This window comes from Nycticebus coucang, chromosome 21 (assembly GCF_027406575.1).
Source record: "Nycticebus coucang isolate mNycCou1 chromosome 21, mNycCou1.pri, whole genome shotgun sequence".
In the NCBI taxonomy this organism is placed as follows: domain Eukaryota; kingdom Metazoa; phylum Chordata; class Mammalia; order Primates; family Lorisidae; genus Nycticebus; species Nycticebus coucang.
In genome coordinates this window covers 49,050,109-49,073,156 of record NC_069800.1, presented here as the reverse complement: position 1 = coordinate 49,073,156, position 23,048 = coordinate 49,050,109, and the positions used below count along the sequence as shown (strand labels likewise).

At 46.1% G+C, this 23,048-nt stretch overlaps 1 protein-coding gene across 7 annotated transcripts in view; it reads left to right on the top strand.

Moving 5' to 3' along the window:
- Positions 1–23,048, top strand: part of PTPRT (protein tyrosine phosphatase receptor type T) — a 1,115,914-nt gene that overhangs the window by 919,815 nt on the left and 173,051 nt on the right. The window contains exon 14 of one of the 7 annotated variants that reach the window (XM_053574017.1): positions 6,270–6,326. The exons of the other annotated variants lie outside the window; for them this stretch is intronic. Within the exon in view, the coding sequence (XP_053429992.1) occupies positions 6,270–6,326 (57 nt within the window). The remainder of the gene's footprint in view (positions 1–6,269; positions 6,327–23,048) is intronic. 7 annotated transcript variants of the gene reach the window in all.

Genomic DNA, 23,048 nt, shown 5'->3' with positions numbered 1-23,048 from the left:
CTTTCCAGTGAGATGCCCTCATCTTGCAGATGCTAAGACAGGGGCCCAGAGGGAGAGTGATGAGGCCAATGGCCCTTTTATCCACAGAGTAACAGACAGACAACAGGTGATATGAGAAGCCAAGTGAAATCCAGGAATCATGTTATCAGCAGGATACAATTGTCTATGGAAGGGTCTGTTTTATATTATAAAGCTTCTTTGAGAAGTTTCACAGAATAATGGAAAATGAGAGATACCTGTACTCAAATCCTGCCTCCAAAACCTAGCTATTTGTCCTTGGACAAGCCACTTAAAATCTATGAGTCTATCGCTTCACTTCTAAGCCTGAGGTCATTAGTTTTCTCCTACTAATTATTCAAGAACATAACAGATGATAAACAATATGAGTTTCTTCTTTCCTTTCCCCCAACTGATTCTCTGATATGAGACTTGGAGACCCTAACCTACTAAGCACAATCTGTCAGTTCCCTAAGGAGGAAAGTCAAAGCCTGGACTGTGGTCACTTCTCATATAAGTCTCCAACCCAGCCATTTATCAAATGGACATAGGCAAACTCAAAACTGCAGAAACTGAAAGTGGACCGGGATGAGGCTGCCTCAACTGTCAACACTTGACCTTTTTGTCTGTAGGTCGCGTGTTGAGATGACGTTCTGCACAGCAGTAATGTATGTTTATTGTTGTGCTCATTCATTTTCTAGCCTTTGACTTTGGCATTGTCCTTTTTTTATCACCTGCCCAGCAATTTCAGGAGGGACCCAGGACTGCAGCACACCCAAACCTAGCCATGGCTGCCAGGGTAGGCCCATAATTAAGAATCATTGTGAAAGGAATGACTGTTGTGAGGTGGTCTATTGTAAATCTCCTGGATGCTGTTTGGTCTGTAGAAATCCCACCATACTTTCAGAGGGGAAAGCTCAGATGTGTGGTTGGAAGGCTGGGATAGGACAATGCTGTCCTTCCCTCACAAGTCTAGTAAGATGGAATTCCTGAGAATTACATAAATGTAAAAGGTTCTCTTCAACTGTTGGCCTCCTTTGCTCTCTCCTAGTGTCTCTGAGTTACTAAAATGCCAATAGAATAATACAGATCTTCCTAGAGGTTTTGTGAGAAAATGGAAGAATAGAACTGTGTCATACATATATCCTAGAATAACTGAAAGGTGACCTTTACATATCCCAACCCTTTCTTTTATATATTTCTTGCTATAACAAATGATACATCTCTCTATGCTTCTGTTCTTCTGTTTTTCCCCCGTTTCCTACTCTCTCCATATAGTCAAATTTCTCCAACACACACACTCATACACAAATGCATCTCTTCTACAGACCCTACTCAGGAAGACAAAAGTTGGTGTGATAGAGACCAAAAATACGAAAGCAAAGACCCCATTTTATCTTCAAGCATGCACCCAGGGAGTCCCCGTCCATCCTTCTCAACTAGAAATAAGAACTACCTACTCAAGACCTGAGACACCTGATTTGACCTGAGTTGACATTAGCTCAAATCTGTTATTCCCAAGAAGTTGCATCTTATAAAAGGAAAAAGAGGCCTTTTAAAATCATGGAAGGGGAGTATTTCAGGTATATTGGAGACAAGGGTTAGAAATAAAGAGATTAAAGCTGCTATGGAGGTTTTGAACCCCATTGATGGGATCTCAATGTTATGTTCGAATGAAGGGAGGAAGAGCTTCCAAAAACTAACACCCATTGTATGCTAATCACAGGGCTGTGTGTGCTGACATGAGGTTGCAAAGAAATGATAAAATTAACACCTGGCACATATTGCATACTAAATAAATAGTGGTCATCACTATTACTCAAGAAATGAGGACAAATAGGCTCAGAAGCATTAGGGAAAAAGCTCAAGGTCCCTCAAAATTATAACTCAGATCTGACTCCATGGCACCATTTTCAATCTTGTTGACACCATAGACTTGGTGAGATTTTATGCACCACAGACAGGATCCCCTATATCCTATTTGTTAACCCCTTCTGTCATCTCTTTTCTGGTGATGATTGACAGTAAAATATTTAGAGTGTGATGGTCTTTGGAGTACCTCCAGTGGTGCCCAAGCTAAGTCCTGATATTTGGACTAGAAGGTGAGGTGAATCAAGGAACCCTCAGCTTTCTTCATTTCCGTATCTTGAAGCTAGCAAATGAAGAAATCAGTTTGTCTTCAAGGTTGTCTGCTCCAGGGCCATCTATAGCCCAGGAGCATGTCTCTACCCTCCACATTCTTTGCTTTAGAAGGAAAAAGGACCCTGACTGGACATCTGAGACACTCAATGCTCTGAGCTCCTTTTTCTTTGCATGGTCTCAATATCTTTATTAATGACAGACTTACATACACAAATACACTGAATAGACCCTGAAACTGTGAAGACAGAGGGGTTCTCTCTAGTAAAACCAAAAATCCTCCAGTTAATAAATGATATGGCAGAGGGACCAGGTGATATAGGAGAAAGCAAGAGGCCTCCACCTCTTCTCTGGCCAGTTTAGTCAACATAGACTCAGCTTTCCTGCAACAACAATAGCTTATTATCAGATAGATTTATTTGTTGCTATGCCATCTAGAATACGTGTGGTCTTAAAGGATTCCTCAGCAGGGAAGATAATGTACAGAGGTGGTAACTTGGGTCTTAAGTACGTTTCTTTGAAGTGACTCATGCACTTCTACCTCCCTAACCTTCATGAGGACTAGTCACATGATCAGCCTGACTGCAGGTTGGGACTCTTGTATGCCTACGAAGCAGAGGAGGATGTTGACAGATACTGGTTGTCTCTACCACGATATATGTAAGTAGGAACTTTCTCTATTTCTACTTCCCTTGGTGTTCTGCTGAGATCCATGATCCATCTCACTATCTTCTGCTGCTCTACCCACTATTTGCATCTCTGCACCTGTCCAACTTTCCCTCTGTTCCTACTCCTGGTAGCTGAGCATTATCACTCAACAGTTCATGGGTTATAGCCTTGGAGGGTAGGATGAGAACCCCCCACCCCGGGCCTACCAACTGAAGTAAAGTTATAACCATTTTCCCCATTTGATCCTTAAAATAATTTCATTAAATACTTCCTAATACCTCTACTTCATAGGTGGAGAATCTAAAATTCAGAAATGTATGTAATTTCCCAAGGGACACAACTAGTAATTGAAAAAATACTGAATCAGGGTTTCCTGTATTCATGTAGTTTTTAATAGACATTTACCGAGTCCAACTTGGTATTGATATGTGGTTCCATGTTCCCAGTAAATTAAGAACTTTATCTGGATTTGGGCCATCTTTGATTCAATGTAGGAAACTGTACTTAACTACTCTGTGTCTCCTTTTCCCCATCTATAAGCTGATGACAATAATGCCACTTACATCATAGGGCAGATGTAGCAATTAAATGAGCTAATTCATCGCAAGTGTTCAGTGCAATGCCTGTCTTATAATGAGCACTCCACAAATAGTAGCTCGTGGGAGCACCAACCAATAAATATATTAACACAGTACACTAAGGGCAATGATGAAGGCAAATTCATGATGCCATTGTCCCACAGAGAAGGGAAGCATAAATGAACTCAGAGTGCATGGTCACTGAAATAAGTGTTGAAAGAAGAGTGTCAATATGGAACGAGGTCAAAGAGTAAAGCAGAAAGGACTTCTGAGCCAAGAGAGTAGATATGTAAATCACAATGGCACAAGGCCATGCCGCTGAACTTGAATGGGCCAAGGAACCGAATGATGGCTAGCAGGCCGGTAGGACCAGACACGGTGGAGTGGTCAGATGGAACTGAAATGGCAGTCAGGGCCAGGCCACCCAGGACTCTGTATAGCCCCATGGAGTGTGAGTATGTGTGTGCATGTGTGTATACATATATAAACATTGTCCTGAGATAGCAGAGCCCTTGCAGATGCTTAAGCAGACTGCCTTTTGGGGGAAGGACATCCTATGTAGTTTAGAAGATGGATGGGAGGAGTGGGACTGAAACAGGAGAGGGCTGCTGAACACAATAGTCATGAGTCTGCTGAAGGAGGCCAGGTTGGAATACATGAGTCATCTCTTCTCTCCAACCTTCTGTTTCTTCCTCTGACACATGAGCTCAGTAGTCCTTGTCTTGTCTGCTCAGAGTATTGGGAGGGGAAAAAAAGATTTAAAAAATAGCTATTTAGAACAGGAGTTAGCAAACTCTTCTGTAAAAGGACAGATAGTAAATATTTTCAGCTTTGCAGGCCTTATGATCTCTGTCACAATGATGAAACTTTGTCATTGTAGCTCAGAAGCAACCGTACGTGGAAGAATACATATCAGGATGCATGCAGCTGTGTTCCAATGAAACTGCGTTTATAGACACTGAAATTTACATTTTATATAATTTCCATGTGTCACCAAATATTACTCTTCTTCTTTTTTCCCCAACCATTAAAAAACGTAATAACCATTCTCAGCTCGTGGCCACACAAAAAACAGGGAGTGTGGGGCCAGATTTGGCCCATGCATCATAGTTTGCTAACCCCTGATTTAGAATGTGCTTTAAAAATAGTGAAGCTCCCCATATTTTTAAGGGAGATGTATTATGACTACTGTGGTGGTTAAGTTTTATGGTATTTTTTGGCTGCTGATCAAGTTGCCATCTGTGTTGTTTTCGAAATTATGTATTTCCTATTTATCAGGTGGTCTGGAATGCCCTACCTCTCTCTCCATATTGCGTAACAACTTTCTGCAGTTTTGTTGATGAATCAATAGAGAACAGTGCAGTCTTTGACCAAGCCTAAAACATCTTGCAACCTTTAGTGATTTTCTTTAGAGAGGCAAGTGGTGGGTTTGAAAGGGCATGAACGTCAAAGCCAGACGAACTGAAGTTTCAATATAGTTTTGTGACCTTGAGTAAGTTGTATAAATTCTCTGATTCACCACTTCTTCATTCATTCATTCATTTATTCAGCAAATATTCACTGAGTGCCTACTATGTGCCAGGTACAACTCAAGGCCACAGAAGCACTCTAGAAAATAAGACACGGTGGCTGCCTTCAAGGAGACTCCAGAATTAAGGGGAGGGCATCCACATAAAAGTGTGAGTCTGTGAGTGAGAAAGGAAGACCAGGCTGTTACAGGAAGACAAAAGATGGGCATCCGGGCAAGATTCAGTTAGCTGCTAAAGACTCTCTAGCAGGGCTGTCCAACCTTCTTTTTTTCTTCCTCAGACTGGAAAAAGAAGAGTTAGTCATCTTGGGCCACACCTTAAATACACAAACACCAACTAACGAAAGCTAATGAGCAAAAATTGTCCATGCATAATTTTTGCAATATCCATCACCATAGATCAGCAAAATAATCCACATGCAGGTTTGACATCCCTGTTAGAGGGAAGGGGTTCTAAACCAGCACCTGAAGGATGAGCAGCTGTCAGCCAGGTGAAGGAGCAGGAGAGAGTAAGTTCCATGTAAAGTGCTTCACCCAGTGAGGCTTACAGACTGGAAAGTAGGGCTATTGATAATGGTAAGCTGTTTATCATTTCCACTGTTAAACAAGGGCAGACCAGGGTGCGGGGGGTGAGTGGAGAGATGAGGCCAGAGGGCAGGCAGGGAGCTTATCCTGGAGGGTCTCTGAGCTGACTGCAGGGAAGGGGGTTGACATTTATCTTGGGGACAGTAGGAGGCACTGATGGATTTCAGCTAGAGGGTAGAGGGCAGATTGAGGGGGAGTTGAGACTGGAGTCAGAAAGACCAGAGCAAGCTCCCCAAATAACCCAAATGTAGCCCAGGGTAGCTTGAACTAAGTAGGAATGAAATTAAAGAAAAGGGGCACCTTCAAGAGCTGTTCTGGGGCAAAATTAATAAGGTACGGTGACTGATCATAAGTGGGAAGTCAGAATAAAAGGTAAATGGTCACCCCAGTTTTCTACACTACATGGGTGGTGGCACCAAGAAAGAGAAAACTAGGAAAAAGAGATTTGGGTGGAGAAATAACACATTCATTTGTAATAATACTGGCCCTTCTGGGTTCTTCTGAGTCTCAGCAACATTGCACGTGAGGCACTGGGAAGAGTACCTGGCATGTTGTGGGTGCTTGGTAAAAGGTGACTCTGATACTTGTTTCATTTTTATGAATCTGTTTCAGGCCCTGTTTTGTTAAATCACAATGTTCTCTTGCTGTTTAGCGTGAGCTCTTCAGAGCCACAAGAATTGCAGTTTTGTTCACTGTACAGCACGTTTTCATGTGTGTTTCTTTCTCTCCTTCTCTTCTGCATGCTGCCTGGGGACTGGCTTCCTTGTGGTCAGCACCAATGGGCAGCGCCCAGGTGACCCCGGGGACTCCACTCTGCCTCCTCACCACAGGTGATCACCAGAGCCCTGGGAGGGTGGGAGGGGAGTGAGAGTGGCCCATGCTCAGTGGGTCCTCCAGGCCAGATGCACCAGAGAGGAACCGGCAGTCCCTCCACCTCACCCCCCCATCCACCCACTTACCTATCCTCACATCCACAGCCACCTATCCATCCATCTACCCATCCATCCACCAACCCCCCCCATCCATTCCTCTATCCATCCATCCCTCTATCTACTCATCCATTCATCCACCAACCCATCCATCCCTCTATCTACTCATCCATCTACCAACCCATCCATCCCTCTATCTACTCATCCATCCCTCTATCTGCTCATCCATCCACCCACCACCCCATTTATCCCTGTATCTACTCATCCATCCACCCACCACCCCATTTATCCCTGTATCTACTCATCCATCCACCCACCACCCCATTTATCCCTGTATCCACTCATCCATCCACCCACCAACCCATTCATCCCTCTATCCACTCATCCACCCACCCACCAACCCATCCATCCCTCTATCTACTCATCCATCCACCCACCACCCCATTCATCCCTCTATCTGCTCATCCATCCACCCACCACCCCATTTATCCCTGTATCCACTCATCCATCCACCCACCAACCCATTCATCCCTCTATCCACTCATCCACCCACCCACCACCCCATTTATCCCTTGATCTACTCATCCATTCATCCACCAACCCATCCATCCCTCTATCCACTCATTCATCTACCCATCCATCCATTCCTCTATCTACTCATTCATCTACCCATCCATCCATTCCTCTATCTACTCATTCATCTAAATATCCATCCATCCTCCTATCTACTCATCCATCCATCCCTTCTGCTAACACATACTAAGTACCTACTATGTGCCAGGCACTGTTCTAGGCACTGAGAGAGACAATGACAAAAGAAGACAAGTTTCTATACTATTTCAGGAAAGGAAATAGCCATTGGTCAAAAAACTACACAAATCAAGTGCAAAATGGGTATAGTACTACAAAGGAGAGGTGTGTAGTATTCAAAATAAACACACACCAGGAGCCAAGGGAGTGCTCACAGGGGAAGTGACAAATGAGGTTGGAGAGAAGTTGACCTACCAAGTAGGTCATTAGGAAATGAGTTCTGGCTATGATCTTGGGTCTTCCGTGTATCCTGGTAGGTCCCAAGACCACACTCAGCCCCACATTTCCTATCTGTTAGGTAGCATAACAATACTCACCTCTTAGGGGCACTATTTGCATTGTAGATTCCACACAGGCAAAGTCCTCTGTTCTTGTGTTCTAGTCTAAACTAGACACCAGCTATCAAAGGAGCTGCTATGGGTGTGCCTAGTCTAAAGAAGGTATTTGTTTGAATAAATTTCCTCAAGGAAACATACCATTCTGAAAAGGACACCCAGCCCACCCATGTCAGAGGCTGCTGCCCATCGTGGGGCCCAAGAGACAAAAGACAATCTGCTAACCTAGAGATATTTTATTTGCAGGGGCCCTTTCTTGTCAATGGGAAGTTTCTAGGAGGTTTCAAGTGTTTCACTGTCACCCCTCCCAAAGTCCTTGCCCAGGCAGTGGCCTTCTCCACTAATCCCTGAGTGGTCAGTTTGTACATAGAGGATGCCCAGACTTGTCCCTACCCTTGTGCTACCGTGGACCATCTTAGTGCAATGTGTCACTACCAGGACCTTGGGAATTTCATCCCAAAGAGTACAGTGGGCAGTAGTGGTGTGAGTCTGGTCATCCACACTGCTGTGCCTGCCCACAAACTTTCCCAAACTCGGGAACATCACAACTGGTGGATGTCTTAGGCTGGGGTCCCTGGACACTGAGCTTGAGGACTCTTGTGCAGACTCTTCACTGAGGAGTGTTCTTAGGAGAAAGACAGGGTGGGAGATGGGATAGGGCAGGGGCAAAGCTAAGGAAGGAGGTGTAGACCTATATCCACCTGAGCCCAGGGGGGCACCGGGGAGGTCTGGAGTGTGAGGTATACCACAGAGTTGGTCCCACCTGGAGGCGGCAGAGCCAGCATTTGTACCATGGTGTTGGTCAGCTATGTGCTATGGGGGTGCACGACCTCCTGAGGAAGGGGTTCCTCTTTACCTGATGGTACTTCACTGTGAGCCATTTGCCACCCACACGCACTACAGCTGGAGAGTAGGTACCCTTCCCAGCAAAGAAGATCCAGGCAGAGCCTCCAGGACATCCTCCATGCCCAGGTTTGTCCCTATCCTTGTGCTGCCATGGACCACCTTAGTGCAATGTGTCACTCCTAGGACCTTGGGAATTTTATCCCAGCCACTCCTGGTCATATGGCCCTAAGCAAGTTCCATAGCCTTATTTCACCTGCAACACTAATTATCACACTCTACAGTAGAGCCCTTCTGCAGATTAAATTAGATAACCCTAGGGAGTGTCCTGTATAGTAGCAACACATAGTAGGTCTTCAGCCAATGTCAGTCCCTAACCCAACTCTATCATGGACCCACCAGCCTCAGCCTTCCCCAAGCGAAACCGGGGCTACAGATGGATTTGTGGGAATATGCAGGTAGATAGAGAGCAGTGACTCTTAGCGCTGTTCCTACCCCTAATTCGCAGAGAAACCATAAAGTGTGTGTGAGCTGCTCCATTTCTGCTGGGCCATTGTTCTTGGGGCTCTATTGGAATCGAGCAGTCAGATAATGTTTTCTTTAAACACAGCCAATCCCATATCAGGCGCTTTTGTTCTTACCTCTTGCCTTCTGAGGCATCTGAATGGTCCTCGTCTGACAGGTTTATTTCATTGTGTTCCATTTATTTCCACAGGTTTCTCAGCCTCATTTGACGGGTGAGGGACCTGTGAGAGTTTCACTTTGAGCGACGCTGTTCCTTTCAAGGGGTGTTTTGTTAATGTTCATCCCCTGGTAGCAATAGAGGCTGATGTAAATAATAAGCAGCGGGTCTGAGTGATGGGGATATTAGACATGAAGCACAGACAGCCTCTTTCCATATCAGCAGCAGCTCAGAGAACTGCAGAACCACATAATGTCACAGGGACAGGCTGGCATTCAGGGCGAGCTGAGGCTAAGTTCAGCTCTAAGCTCTGCCTCCTCCTGGCTTGGTGGTCCCTGGTAAGTTATTTCTCTTCTCTGTATGCCATTACCTTCATCTGGAGAAGCTGGTAAAATAATACCCGTGGTCACAGTTAATCACAAGAATTCAGAGTGATAACAGCTTTTATTTCTTTGTCCAGCTAACTCCAACCAGCTCTTCAGGGCTCCGCGATTTATTGCCCTATCCTTCAAGGAATTCACACTTTTTTTATTGCAAAGATAAGTTTGTTTTCTACATTAGGACGACAACCTAACTTATGAATGAGTATGTTTTTTCTTATTCTCTCATGGAGAGAGATAGATATTTAAATTTCAGATTAACACGAGGGTACATATGATTGGGTTACACTGTCAGCATTTGCAAGGCAAAGTCCCTCACCCAGGGAGCCTGCCATACAACCCGGTGTCCTGTGGGGTTAGGTGACAACTTACTGAGCCCCTTCCCCTCCTTTTTCTTCTTGAATTTTTCTCCCATGGGGGCCTGTAGTCACACTTTACAGCAGTGTTTCTCAACCACAGTGCTGTTAGCATCTGGAGCCAGAATAATTCTGAGTTAAGGGGTGGGTCCAGAGCACTGTAACATGTTTGCCAGCACCCTGCCCCCTACCCTCTAGATGCCAGGAGCATGTCAGCTCCAACTGTGACAACAAAATATAGCTCTGAATATTCTCAAATATCCCCTGAGGATAAAATCAGCCTCTATTAAAAATCCCCAGAGTTACACTGTTCAATAGAAATAGAACTTGATGGGCGGTGCCTTTGACTCAAAGGAGTAGGGCGCTGGCCCTATATACTGGAAGTGGCGGGTTCAAACCTGGCCCTAACCAAAAACTGCAAAAAAAAAAAAAGAAAGAAATAGAACTTGAACTGTGTGTATAATTTTAAATTTTTTAGAGTCACGTGAAAAAAGCAAAAAGAAATAGGTTGAAATTAATTCTAATGATTTATTAAAATATAGATCTTCCTTGGCTCATGATGGGGTGACATCCTCATAAACACATAGTAAGTTGTAAATATCATGTCAAAGTGTATTTAATACATCTTACTGAGCATCTTAGCTTAGCCTAACTACCTTAAATACTTCAAACAGGTACACATTAGCCTACAGTCGGACAAAAGCATCTAACACAAAGCCTATTTTATAATGATACATGTGACTGATTGAATACTTCATTGAAAATAAAAAACAGAATGGTGGTCTGGGTAGTCAAAAGGTGTTTTCTACCGAATGCATATCGTTAGCACACCATCATAAAGTCAAAATCCTATGTCTAACTACCATTAAGTCAGACCCTATCTGGGCTATTCAAAATATTGTTTTAATATGTAATCAAGACTTAAAAATCTACTCATGAACAATATTTGGCATTCTTTGTCTGTACTAATTCTTTCGAATTTGGTGTGTATTTTGTGTGTAGAGCACTTCTTAATTCGGACAGTAAATTTTCAAGGGTTAACATGAAATAGAATCCAAAAAAGAAAACAAATTGTGTCTAATGAGTAAACATAACTTATACTGTTTTTGTTTTTAATTTTAAATTAGTTGAAATAAATGATAACATTCAATTCCTCCGACACACCCAGCACGTTGCAAGTACTCGGTTAAGTACTGGTGGCTTGGTGACTGCCACTGTGGTCAGTGTAGCTCTAGAGGGGAAAAAAGTCTTGATCTTCTTTGCCCCGAGTTAGCAAACAGAGGTGCTTTTGTGTGGGGTAGAGGCTTGTCAACGTTCAGCTACTTTATTCCACTTTTCCCCCCACCAGGGAACACGTGGCGATGTCCAGAGTTGTATGTGGTTGTCACAGCTGAGTGTGAGGGACTATATATAGGACAGGGTTGCCTCCGGGGAGAGAAGTAAGGTGAAAGCTTCCCTGGCTGGGATTGGATATTTTTCTGGACTGAGTTGACTTGTAGGTACAATGGGCAAATGACTAGTTACTGAGCATTTCACCTGACAAGACTCAGGCCAACCATGTCCAATGGCAAGAAAAACTGCTTCTTCTCAGGCCCCTCCTGCGACTCAGCCAGGCCTCAAGGGCCTCTGAGCCCAGCTGGACACTAGCAGTGTCCAATCTGGGGGGCAGAGTGGGTGTACTGAAGGTCACCTCAGGAGCAGATCTGGATTCACCACGTTGGCTGCGCCCAAAACCCCTTGTCAATTCTCCACCAGAAGGGCTATGTATAGGACACACCATCTGGAGCCGAGACTCCGTTCCTGAAAACTGAGGTACCTTGAGCACAGTGCTTGGTCTTTCTGAACCTTGGCTTCTTCATCTGTGAAATAATAAAGATGAGCCTCTATCACGGTGAGGACCTGCAAAAAACAAGGAGGCAATCCCAGCCCAGCTCCAGGTTTGAGGAGGTATTGAATGCAACTCCCCTTATCATTCCTTTTTTTGGGGGGGGTGGGAGGACGGATCTTATGCAACTAATGCTAAAACTGTTATTATTTTCTTGGCAATTCTTTAAGCCAGGGCCCTGCCATGGTGACAGAATTCAGATTGTCATACCCTCTTCTGGGAATGCTTTGTAACTCTCCCTAAAGCAACTTTCCCAGGCACAACTTGTAATTTGGATCTAAGTATTATAGAAAGAGTTTTGGCCTTTGGGATGAGGCTGTGTGGGCCAGGAGAAGCAAGGAAGCAGCTCCCCAGCCTCCTTAGGGTCACTCCCTGGGCTCTGCAGGCCTGGACAACCTGGGGGCTCTGTGCTCCTCCCAGGGAGCTCCTGACCTCTGCAAGGGGACGGTGGAGAGTGTGGGAACAGGAGCTGAGACAAGAGAACCAGGTGAAGCCCCAACCTGAACCCGCACTATGGTGGGACTACGCTTGGTGGAGGAAGGAGAAAGGCAATGGGATTGGAGGGCACAGCCTGCCAGGCTGGCGGGCACAAGGCGCAGCTCTGGGGGACATCCATATCAGGGTGTCCAACAAGGTGATGATGTGTCACATACCCCCTACATGCAATGAAATATGCTGGTGCTGTTCCCCATTACTGACTCACTCAAACCTCCCCAAAACTCTGTCAAGCAGGGTGTTTTTGGCGTTCTCATTTACAGATGAGGAAACTGAGGCTCAGATGTTTGAAAATCATACAGCTTGAAAGTAGTGGGGCTAGGACTCGAACCCAGATATCTAGAGAGTCTGTAACCTTACTCGCCATGTTCTGTGCCCATAGCCAACATTAATGAGCACCTATTATGAGCCAAGGACTGGGAAATACCATAGCAGAATGGTTCAGAACTGTTACTAGGAAGTCACATAATTTACTAGCTATGGGACTATGAGCTACATGGTCATCCTAGTTCCTTGTCTGCAAAATGGGAATATTAATAATGGCCAGTCATTGACAGGAAAAGTGTGATAATAGACTTCATTAACTTAGATACGTGCTGTCATAATAATGATTCTAAACCCATCTTACAGAGGAAGAAACTGACGTCCAGAGAGGAAGTGGGCAGGCAAGCTGCCCACTGGTAATATTTGGACAGAACTGTGATTCCTGAGAAACCAGTGTTTGGGGAGACAGAAAAGAGCCCATTAGGGCCTCAGGCCTGGGGCACCTAAAGTGCCAAGCAGAGTTCATGACTCAGCGCTCCTCTGGGAATGGGATGTGAAGTGGGAGGCTGGACACAGCAGCACATCAACCCCAGCTGCTGCAGTGGCCGGAGACAAGAGCTGGACAGGGGCTGAGGTGGGTGATATGATGCCATACGATGCTGCGGTCCCTTTGACTTAAGCCACCTCCAGTCTCCCTCGAACAAGGCCTCAGTTGGTCCCAGAGCACTCACAGGCCAGGGCTGTGCCTGCAGACTAGGGGCACAGCCATAGCTGGAGGTCAGGAGGCAGGGGATATCCAGGATCCAGGCCAGTCACCTCAGAGGCCCCTCCTTGGCTGTTCTGGGGGGGCTACAAGGATGACTGTACAGATCAGGGGAGGTGGCCAGTAATGGGTCAAGTGCACCGGACTACTGCCCTTGTCAATGGTCCTCCAATAGATGGTCAAGGCTTGGCAGACACAGGCTACTGGTACATCATTGTGGCTGCCGTTTTCTGTTACAAAGCTCCCCACTAAATCCAAAGCTTTAATGCAGGTGTGTATCCCATCCGTACAGGTGTCCTCCTACAGAAGGTGAGTGTTTGTGCTTCCTTCAAATGAACCTCTAATCAGGGTCACACACGACTGAGGCTCTCACTGTGCTGTTTTCTCTCCTGCGATATTCTCCTTACGCCAAAGAAAAATTGGTCTTCAGTCTTCTGTCCATACTTCCATGAAATTCAGATTCAGAAACCCAGTGTCATCTTTTCCTTCACTCTCTCCCTGTCTTCAATATCCAATTTGTCACCAAATATGACTGACACCATCTCTGAAGTCTCCCCTAAACCTCTCACTGCTGCACCTCCTATCTGAGGCCCATAAAGTCTTAGATGAGTGTCACAGCTTCCAAGCTGGTTTCCTTGGCTTCACATTGGTCCCCTTCCAATACATCCTCCCCAACGAAGCCAAAGTCATCATCCAGAAATAAGAATGTGATCCCGGTGGAAATGCTCCTGAGGTTTCTCTTGTACTGTGAGATAATTTGCCTGAGTCAAAGGCTATTTACTATCTAGTCCCTGTCTGTTCCCCATCCCTCCAGCTCTGCCTCCTCCTCGGCATCCTATGCCCCATTCACATGGATCAGGTGAGTGACACCTGCCTTCCCACGTCCTCCTCTCTCTGCTGAGATGTTCTCCCTCCATGGTCTGCCAGCTTGCCCTCTGTGATCAAGTGAAGAGAGCTTGCTGTCTGCAAAGCCTTCTCTGACCCTTGCTGTCTCAGCCTGCACCTAGAGGTGACAGTCAATGTCTTCTCCAGGCCATTCAACACAGAGGACAAACCCACTGCCCCCTCTTGAACACGGCACAGTTACAATACAAGCTTATTGACTTGGAGCTGTTTTGTTTCTATCAACTCTTACCCTGTGCCCAGAACACATGCGTGGATTGTCTAATGAATGAGCGGTGGTGACCACTGACAGAGGCTGCCAGGCACAGTATACACCACCTTGGGATGGTCCATACAGAGTATACTTCTACCCTTTTGTTAGGCTGATGGGGAGTCACTGAGTAGTGGTTTTTGATCCAGCATTTGAACTCCAAGCAGCCCCACCTGCCAAGCTTCCCAGATTGAATCTCCAGAGCCTTTGAATTGGGCTCTCCCAAATCTGCTGAGACCAGTCCTACTGAGTTCAGTGCCTGGCCTGTCCTTGCATAGTGCTGGCCCAAAAAAGATGGGGCTAGGGGCAGAAATTGTGGGCTGTCACAGGAGATACCATCTCCTGGAATTCTGTCCAGATTGCCATTGTGACCAGCAACAGCCACCAAAACCACACCAGCCTCCTCTACCACCCTCTTCACTTCCCACAAACAGCAAAGCTGCTTTTCTACCCATCCTTTGGGAAGCGGGGATAGATCAGCTTTTACTACAGACACAGTGATTCAGTGTTTCTGCTTTCAAAAGCCGAGGGGCAAAGGCTAGAAGAAAGAAAACGTGTTCATGGTGGATTTGGCTGGAATCTCAGCAATCGATGCTGTGCACGCCGCTGCTGCTGTTACTGCCTGGGCGCGGGTGAGCAGCACTGATCTGAATTCCATGCTGCATGTTTACCTGCTTCTCTCTCTGATCCTGCTCATGTTCCCACTAATCCTTCTATAGATTTCTTGTTCCCTCTTCCCGCAGACCTCTCCTTTCCAGGCACTCTGATGTTTCCTGCCAGCTGTGGGCTGCAGAGGCATCGTCAGGGCAGAGCTGCCCCAGCTGGGCAGAGCTTTGCTGCTCCCCCATCTTGCCCCTTTGGGTCAGGTAACACAGTCACCCTGTAAGGAATCAATTTGGCCAGCGTTGGCTGGGAAGAATTGAATTATGTTTCTGAGTAAGAGCATTGGCGAGGTGGACCTCAGCCCCTGGATTACCCTGCTGTGCAGTTCAGACAGGAGGCCAGGACACATCGCCTCTCCAGAAGCCTGTGTTCTGCTCAGTCAGGGCCAAGCAGGAGCCTCCTATCGCTTTTCCCTCATGCTCTCCTTCCCTTGTCCCTGCCTGTTGCCGTTTGCATTTTGCATAGTGAAATGCTAAGATCTCCTTCCTATTTGGAGCCCATCCCCAGGCTGCTTGGGTTACGGCTCAGCTTAACCTGGTTTTATGAGTTGAATTGCATCCCCCCCAGAAGTATGTTGAGGGCAGCCCAGTGCCTCTGAGGATGACCTTATTGAGAAAGATCTTTGCAGTTGTTATTAGTACAGGTACATTCAGAACAGTGCACCCTAATCCCATATGACCAGAGGAAATGAGACACATGAGACCATGTTGACAACAAAGGCAGAGAGTGAAGAGATGTGTCTCTGAGCCCAGGAAGGCCAAGGGCTGCCAGGTGCTACCAGAAGCCAGGAAGAAGCAAAGAGAGTGTACCCAGTGTCTCAGAGGGAGAGGGGGCCTGTTGCAACTTGACTTCTGGCTTCCAGAACTGTAAAAAAATAAACTTCTATTCCTTCAAGCCACCAGGTTGTGGCAATGTGTAGCAACAGCCATAGGAAACTAATGCACTTGGAAATGGAGGCGTCCTCAGCCTTGGTCAGTAGATAGCGGCAAAGCCTTGAAAGCTGTACCTTTACAGCGGCCAGAGCTCAGGGAAGTTCTGACTGAGAGCTGCCACCCCAGAGAATCATCTTCAGCCCAGCCTGTCTCCCTGTGGTGTCCCCTTGTGTACCGAATTCTATATATGGGCAGACTCTGGGCTCTGACCCTTCCTGTCTGCGTTTGGCGTCTGCTATTTCCCTTGGAGTAGTCTTAGCATCTGCTGCTTGGCACAAACCAGTCTGTGGTACCTTGTTCTGTGTGTTCCAGGATTATATGATATTACATGACTTGTAAACTGTTCTTGGTTGGCTTTTGGTCTCTTCCGTATGCTGACTGCCCCTGGGAGGCTCCCCGTATCCCCATGTTTCCCTGGGACTGCTCTGAACTCCACAGGAAGAATTAGTCAGTTCGGTGTGACCATGCGTTCTCTCTCTCTCTCTGCAGCTGCTTGAGAGAGTCTAAAGGGACTATCACTTTGCCTCAGGGCATCCTAAAGAGTGTGTGTTCTCCTCTCTTACATCTGCTCTTCAGACTAAAGCCTTAATCCCCAACACAGGCTGTGGGTGCTCCTGTCGGCAGCAGCTAAGCAGCTTTGAGGGGCCTGGTCACCAGGCTCAAAGCACAGATTTCTGCAAGCCGGGAGCCAGGCCTGTCGGCGGGCGCTGAGCTGACTCAGCTCTTCATCCTCATCAGCAGGGCAGGCCTGGTCCAGACCACAGGGAGCCAGGTGGGGAGGGGCGCGGAGGCCAGTGAGTGGTCTCAGGGATGCCTGTGATTCCTGCATGCCCCTCTTGTGCTCACCTGATGTTTGCACCCAGCACTCTGAGCTGGGATTTTCAGATGGCATGCTTCCTCTCTCCCTCAGGAGGGAGCTCCTAGGCAGCAGGCTTGTCTCCGTTACCTCCCCTGTTCGGCCCCCTGCTAACCCCACTAGTGTCACTGTCCCAGCACCACTTGGGAGAGGCCATCTCTAGGCCTTTTGCTCTGTGGCCAAGGGTTGAACTGATGAGACCAAGGTATTGGATATCGTCCATGTAGGGGCCATTTGGCTTTTTGACTCCATCCAATTACTTCCATGGTCATGGAGTAAATTTTATTTCTGGCTGGAGTCTAAGCACAACTGTAGACACAGTATGACCCCTCACCAAGGGTGCGGGCCGACATCCAGGCCACCTCTGAGCCCAAGCCATAGGCAGACTCCTTATTCCTGCTTTAGCCTTCCCTATGCCCTGACACTTAGCCCAGTCTATGACGTGTGCCCTATACCCATTCTTAGATAGCCTGACACCCAACTCTAGGCATAGTTAAAGGTCCTAGTCTAGTCACAGACTGAATCCTCTCTCTAACCCCAGCTGCATTCCAGCAGCGCTCATGGGATAGATCTCTCCTGGGCACAAGAGTGAGAAGTTGAGGGCATCGGGAAGTGTAAATGGATTTGTGGGCCATCGAGGATGAAACTCTTGAAAGGCCATGCCTTATAAAGGTGTGTCAACAATGACCACGCCTGGTGTCTGCGGGGCATGACTGCTCTTATGTAAGTCCGGGATGCTGCATTGAATACGTAAAAAGACATTTCAGAATAAAGGAGTTTTCTTGCACCCACAGCACTTCTCCATGGTAGCATTACTTAGCCATCTTTCCTATTGCAGGTAACATGGCTGAACTAGACTTTGACCTAAGCAGACCGTTTACAGTGTGAAACAAGGTCCACCTGGAAACAAGGATTCGGGAGATTCGTGGAACCAAGCAGAATCAGCACTTGAGGAACAATTTATTTGAGTGGCCTGAGTGTTTTCAAACAATTAATTAAAGCTATTCCCATCTCACAGGGTGCTAACCTTCCTCTGAGGCTGAAAATGAGGCTAACTGCTGTCAGCAATATTTAGCAGCTTTCATTGTATGGGTTGTGATGGAGTCAATTCTTTTTTTTTTTTTTTTTTTTTTGTAGAGACAGAATTTCACTTTATTGCCCTCGGTAGAGTGCCATGGTCTCACACAGCTCACAGCAACCTCCAACTCCTGGGCTTAGGCGATTCTCCTGCCTCAGCCTCCTGAGTAGCTGGGACTACATGCGCCCACCACAATGCCAGCTATTTTTTGTTGTTGCAGTTTGGCCGGGGCTGGGTTTGAACCCGCCACCCTCGGTATATGGGGCCCGCGCCCTGCTCACTGAGCCACAGGCGCCTCCCAGTGATGGAGTCAATTCTAACCTCTTAGGACTGGCTGGGTGAGATTGAGGGAGTCTGAGATATTAGAAATGTGTGTCTTCTTTATACTTAACTCAGTACTTATGAAATGCTTTTCCACAGAAATGCTTTTCCACAGCAAGGGTGCAGCTATCTTTGAAAAACTTGTATCTCTGTAGTGTTTTCCAGCTACTTAACATTGACTCTGAGTTAAATCTTAGCTAAAAGCAATTACTGTCATATGATGAATTGAGGCAATTTATTTATTACTTGAGAAACATCCGAGGTGATGTCACTTGGAAGAATGATGGAATAATCCTTCTCAAGTGCTCCATTATCAACTCAATCTGGTGAGGGAGGCATGGTGCTGAGGTTTTGGGGGAGGGAGTCAGCAATTTTAAAAAATTAGTCCCGGAGAGATCAAAGAAAGACTATTAGAAAAAAAGCAGAAAATAATCACCTAATCTTAAGCAAGCCTTGCCTCCCTTTGGAATTACAATAGAACCTCGATAGCTAACCACCTTCCTGCACTGACCACCTCCTTATGCCGACCTAATTTTCATAGACCGATGTGCACCACATGTATATACCACAGCAGGCCTTGTTCCTTATGTTGACCACTCTGTATGTTGGCCAATTTGTCACAATTCCTTGGGTGGCCAACTTACAGAGGTTCTACCATATATCGGATGCTTTGGCTGCTAAATATCCAGAAAGGTATTATAGAGAAAGCCCAGGGATTAATAATAAAACTAAATTCAATGTATGAAGGGTTTGGAGATGGCGGTTGATACGCAAGGAAAGTGAAAAGAATGAGGGAAGTTAAGCTAAAAAGGTCAAGTTTAAATATCATTTGAGCAAAGTCTGTATAATTTGGCCCACATAATGAGATTCACATGACATGTTCATCAATCCCTTGGATATTAGAATATGATATGTGGGTGTGAGGGCACAAGGGGAGATTATCACCAAGAAAGCCATAGGAAATGGAGCTGAATGACACAGCAGGTGGCAAACTCAGCAGGACAGGCATAGTTACAAAGAGGTTTTCAGGTGGCTGGTCAGGATAGGATTCCACATCTAAATACTGGTCTGCTTCTTTCTTCTGGATATTTGAAGAAAGGCAACCAAATTTATCTGCTGAATCATTTCTCTCCCTATTTATTAGAGAGTTAGCAGAGTAGTAAAAGGTTTATAGCTTAAGGGGAATAAATTTCTGTGCCAGACTGCAAGGGGCCATCTTCCAGCTCTCTTGCTCACTATTGTTGCCTAATCTCTGCGAGGCTCAGTTTCTCTATCTCTGAAATGGGTATAATGACAGAATTTGTTCCATAGGGTTATAATGAGGAATGAGGAGTCAAAGAGATGAAGAGGCTTAAAATGGCAGCTGGATTGTAGTACAAGCCATAAATATGTGCTAACTCTTTGTTGTCAATTCTATTAGTCTTTGACATGTGGTCAGGTATCCTAACCTTCTGTTTCCATCTTCTGGAAAAAGCCAGATTAACACCCGGCTGTTCTAATTTTCCATCATTTCTCCATTTCAGCCTTGACTTTGCTGAAATGAAGACACGGTACCGGACATTCTTTTTGATTTACAATTCTACACGCCTCTCAAAAGTGGCAAAGGGGTGAGCCTGCCATGGTTTGTTCCCTGGACCCATCGTCTCCCACCCATCCTTCCCTGTTGCCCTGCCCTCCAGGCATGTGCAGGTCGCCCCTGCAGGCTGTGTTTTCTGGATCCCCATGCCAACCGGCGTCTGGGTATGGCAGATGGAAGACATCAGTAAGGGAGGATAAAGCAAAAGGAAGGGAGGAAGCTTCTCCTCGTGGGCACAGGCCCCTTCTTCAGCAGCCATGAGTCTTACTCCGTGGTTTCAAGGTCCCCAACCAGTCTCCTGGTGTGTCCCCTACTACTGGGTGGTGCTGACCTCTGGGCTCTGGTCACCCCACTGCCTCTTCTTGTTTCTCCAGCCTGGGCTGGGCAATGGCGTCTTCATATTCCTGCCCTCGGGGTCACCTCACCATTGTCTTCTGATCCCTGTGTATCAGTTCTCTAGTAAATTTGCCCAGTTGGAAATGCTTGGCGTGGTTTCCCTTGTCCTGGTTGAATGCTGACTGATGTAAAGCCTGCCCCAGTTTCCAGTGATTTCTTTTTTTTCCTCTTTTAAATGGTAATAGTTGGAAACCCTAATTTAATCATCCAGTCTCTATATTAGTTTTTCCGTATCAACGTCACACTTACTAGTGTAAAATATCTGAAATACACATTTTTTTTTTCACTTAAAAAAAGTTAGAAGCAGCATTTGTTGCTCCCCAGGCTTCTCGCCCCCCCCCTTTGCTACAATTTCAATCCTCCAAGGTTGCCAAGGTAGTTCATGATCACAATTACAAAGACTCTCCATGCCTTGGGATGCAATGTGTAAAGACTAGAGGCTTGCATCTAAGGAAGGATCCAGATGCTCTCCTATCAACTTCTTCCATATCTTGGACCTTAATTCCATCTTAAAAATAGCCTACCATTTTAAGAATTCACTTCCAGCAAAATCAAGAAGGTATATGTTGCATACCTGGCTTTAGAAGAGGCAGAAATTTGCCCAGCTTCCTTATCTTTTCCCTGTTATCTTCTCTTGGCAAAACCTCCATAATCAGAGACGCCTGCGATTTTTCAAACCTCCACTGGCATAGAGGAAGCAGCTTAGAGTCAGGGCTTCAGAAGTTTTCTCTACTGGGTGCCAGATACATGCAAAGCCAGAGTAAAGACAGAGAAACTCTTCCACAAAAGAAGTCATTAAGCAGACAGGAGTAAACTGCCAGCACAGTAAGATCTGCCTCTGATAAGCCACACTGGGGATAATATGCCCTTGGCTAGCTGAGAGGCAACTGTGTGTTTTGAAGAGTGCAGCTTTTAGGAATGGTGTCCCCGAGAGCTGGCTTCCATTCCTTGCCGTCTGCAGTGATCACCAGCATGGGTTATCCAGCCATTGGGATTTACTTGGTTTTATCAATTGCAATTAGGTGTTCTTTATCTTTGGCTTCTATTTTTGCTCCCTATTTTCATAGGGAAAATTCTTTGTTATAAAGCCATAGAATTGGGCCTGTTGCCAGCAAGAGCACTTGGAGAATGAATCATTAATCCCTTGTTGCTAAATTATGTTACTGCTGCCATGAAGTCATTCAGATGTAAGCCTGATGCAAGCCCTGCCTCTGAGAAAAGTTCAGTGAATCACTTGGGGGTCTCTCTTATCTTAGGATTGGATGAACTCTGTCGGCAGGTTGCAAGGAAGCATTGCTCCAGCCTCCCCTCTGGCACCCACAGTTCATGGACACACACACACACACACACACACAAAAGGAAGGAAAAAAACCTGCCGCACCCTGGAACCAGCTCAGCTCCACAGACTTGTCCCATATGTGCATAGTCCCTCTGATTATCAAGCACTTTTACCTCCATTATTATTACATTTGATCCTTAGAAAATCCCTGTGTGAACTTGGCATTTCCTCCCAAATGAAGGTATCAATCACAGTGTGGTTAACAGGTTTGGTCAAGGTCACAGAACCCATTAGTGATGGCATCTGGTTGCAAGTTCACATATTTCTGATTTAAAACCCATACAAGAGTTACTAGTTAATATAAGTTCCCATGTCCAGTCTCATGGGCTCATCCCCCCAACTTCTATTCCTAGCTTTGTAGTGTAGAATTCTTTAAAATAATAGAATTCCACAAATGACTCCCCCCCGAATCATTCCTTTTGACCAGGCTCATAGAACCACAACATCAAAAGAGGCATAAGAGGTTGTGTGTTCCTTCTGCTCAGTGGGGAGCGTGTCACTGTCAGTGACACGGTGCCCTGCCCTTGTAGGTAACTTCGGAAGGGGCAGGTGAGAGAAGGGTACACTGAGTGGGGGGCCTGTGGCTGTCAGGATGACCAAGAGAATTCCTGTCACCAAGAGCACGAGCATCACTGGAATTAGGGGTGCCAATTTAAGGTGGGAAGTGACATTAATAGGCAGAGAAGAAAGGCCAGCGCACTAGGAATGTGAGATGTTCAGGGCTGAGTTAAGAATCCAGGAAGCCAAGGAGGTAAGAACAGAGTAAACAGGTGTAAAGGAGTACTAACTATGACACGGGACTTGGGAGCCACCGCTGTTCCCATCCTCTCTCTACAGCAGCATGCTGCCTTGAGGGTCGGCCAGGACCTTAGCTCAGCTGGGTAGCTAGCTCTTCCACACTGAAACTGCTCCTGTGCTGGCCCCTAATCTACCTGCCAGCACTTCTGCCCATTGATATGGGCTGTGATCTTTGAAATTAAAGGGACAGACAAAATCGACTCTGTCTTCCACAATGGCCCTTCAGCTATTTGAAGGCAAGAATTAGGTCTCCTCTGAATCTTCCCATCTGGAGAATGAACATTCTAATTCTGACTGATGCATCTTCAAAGTCAATCATCTGTGGACTTCAGTGCACACCTGAATTGTGTAGAGATCTTGTAAGAACACTGCTGCTGATCCAGTAGGTCTGGGGCAGGCCTCAATATTCTGCGTTTCTAATAAACTTCAAGGGATGCTCATGTTCTGGGCATTGGACTGCTTTTTTGAGAAGCAAGGCTCTTGGCCGGTCTTTACCCTGCAAGTCCCATTCCAGGGGGTGGAGTCCATAGCTGCAGAGTGGTCTGACCCGTGCACAGCAAAGCAGCCCTGCCCTTGTTGAGTCTAAGGAATCACTGGAGAAAATTGGCAGAGATGATTATTTGGCAACAGGGAAAAAGGCAGTAGAGAGACAAAAGATGGCAACTGGACCCTGTGGAAAGAGATAATATTGAAGGAGG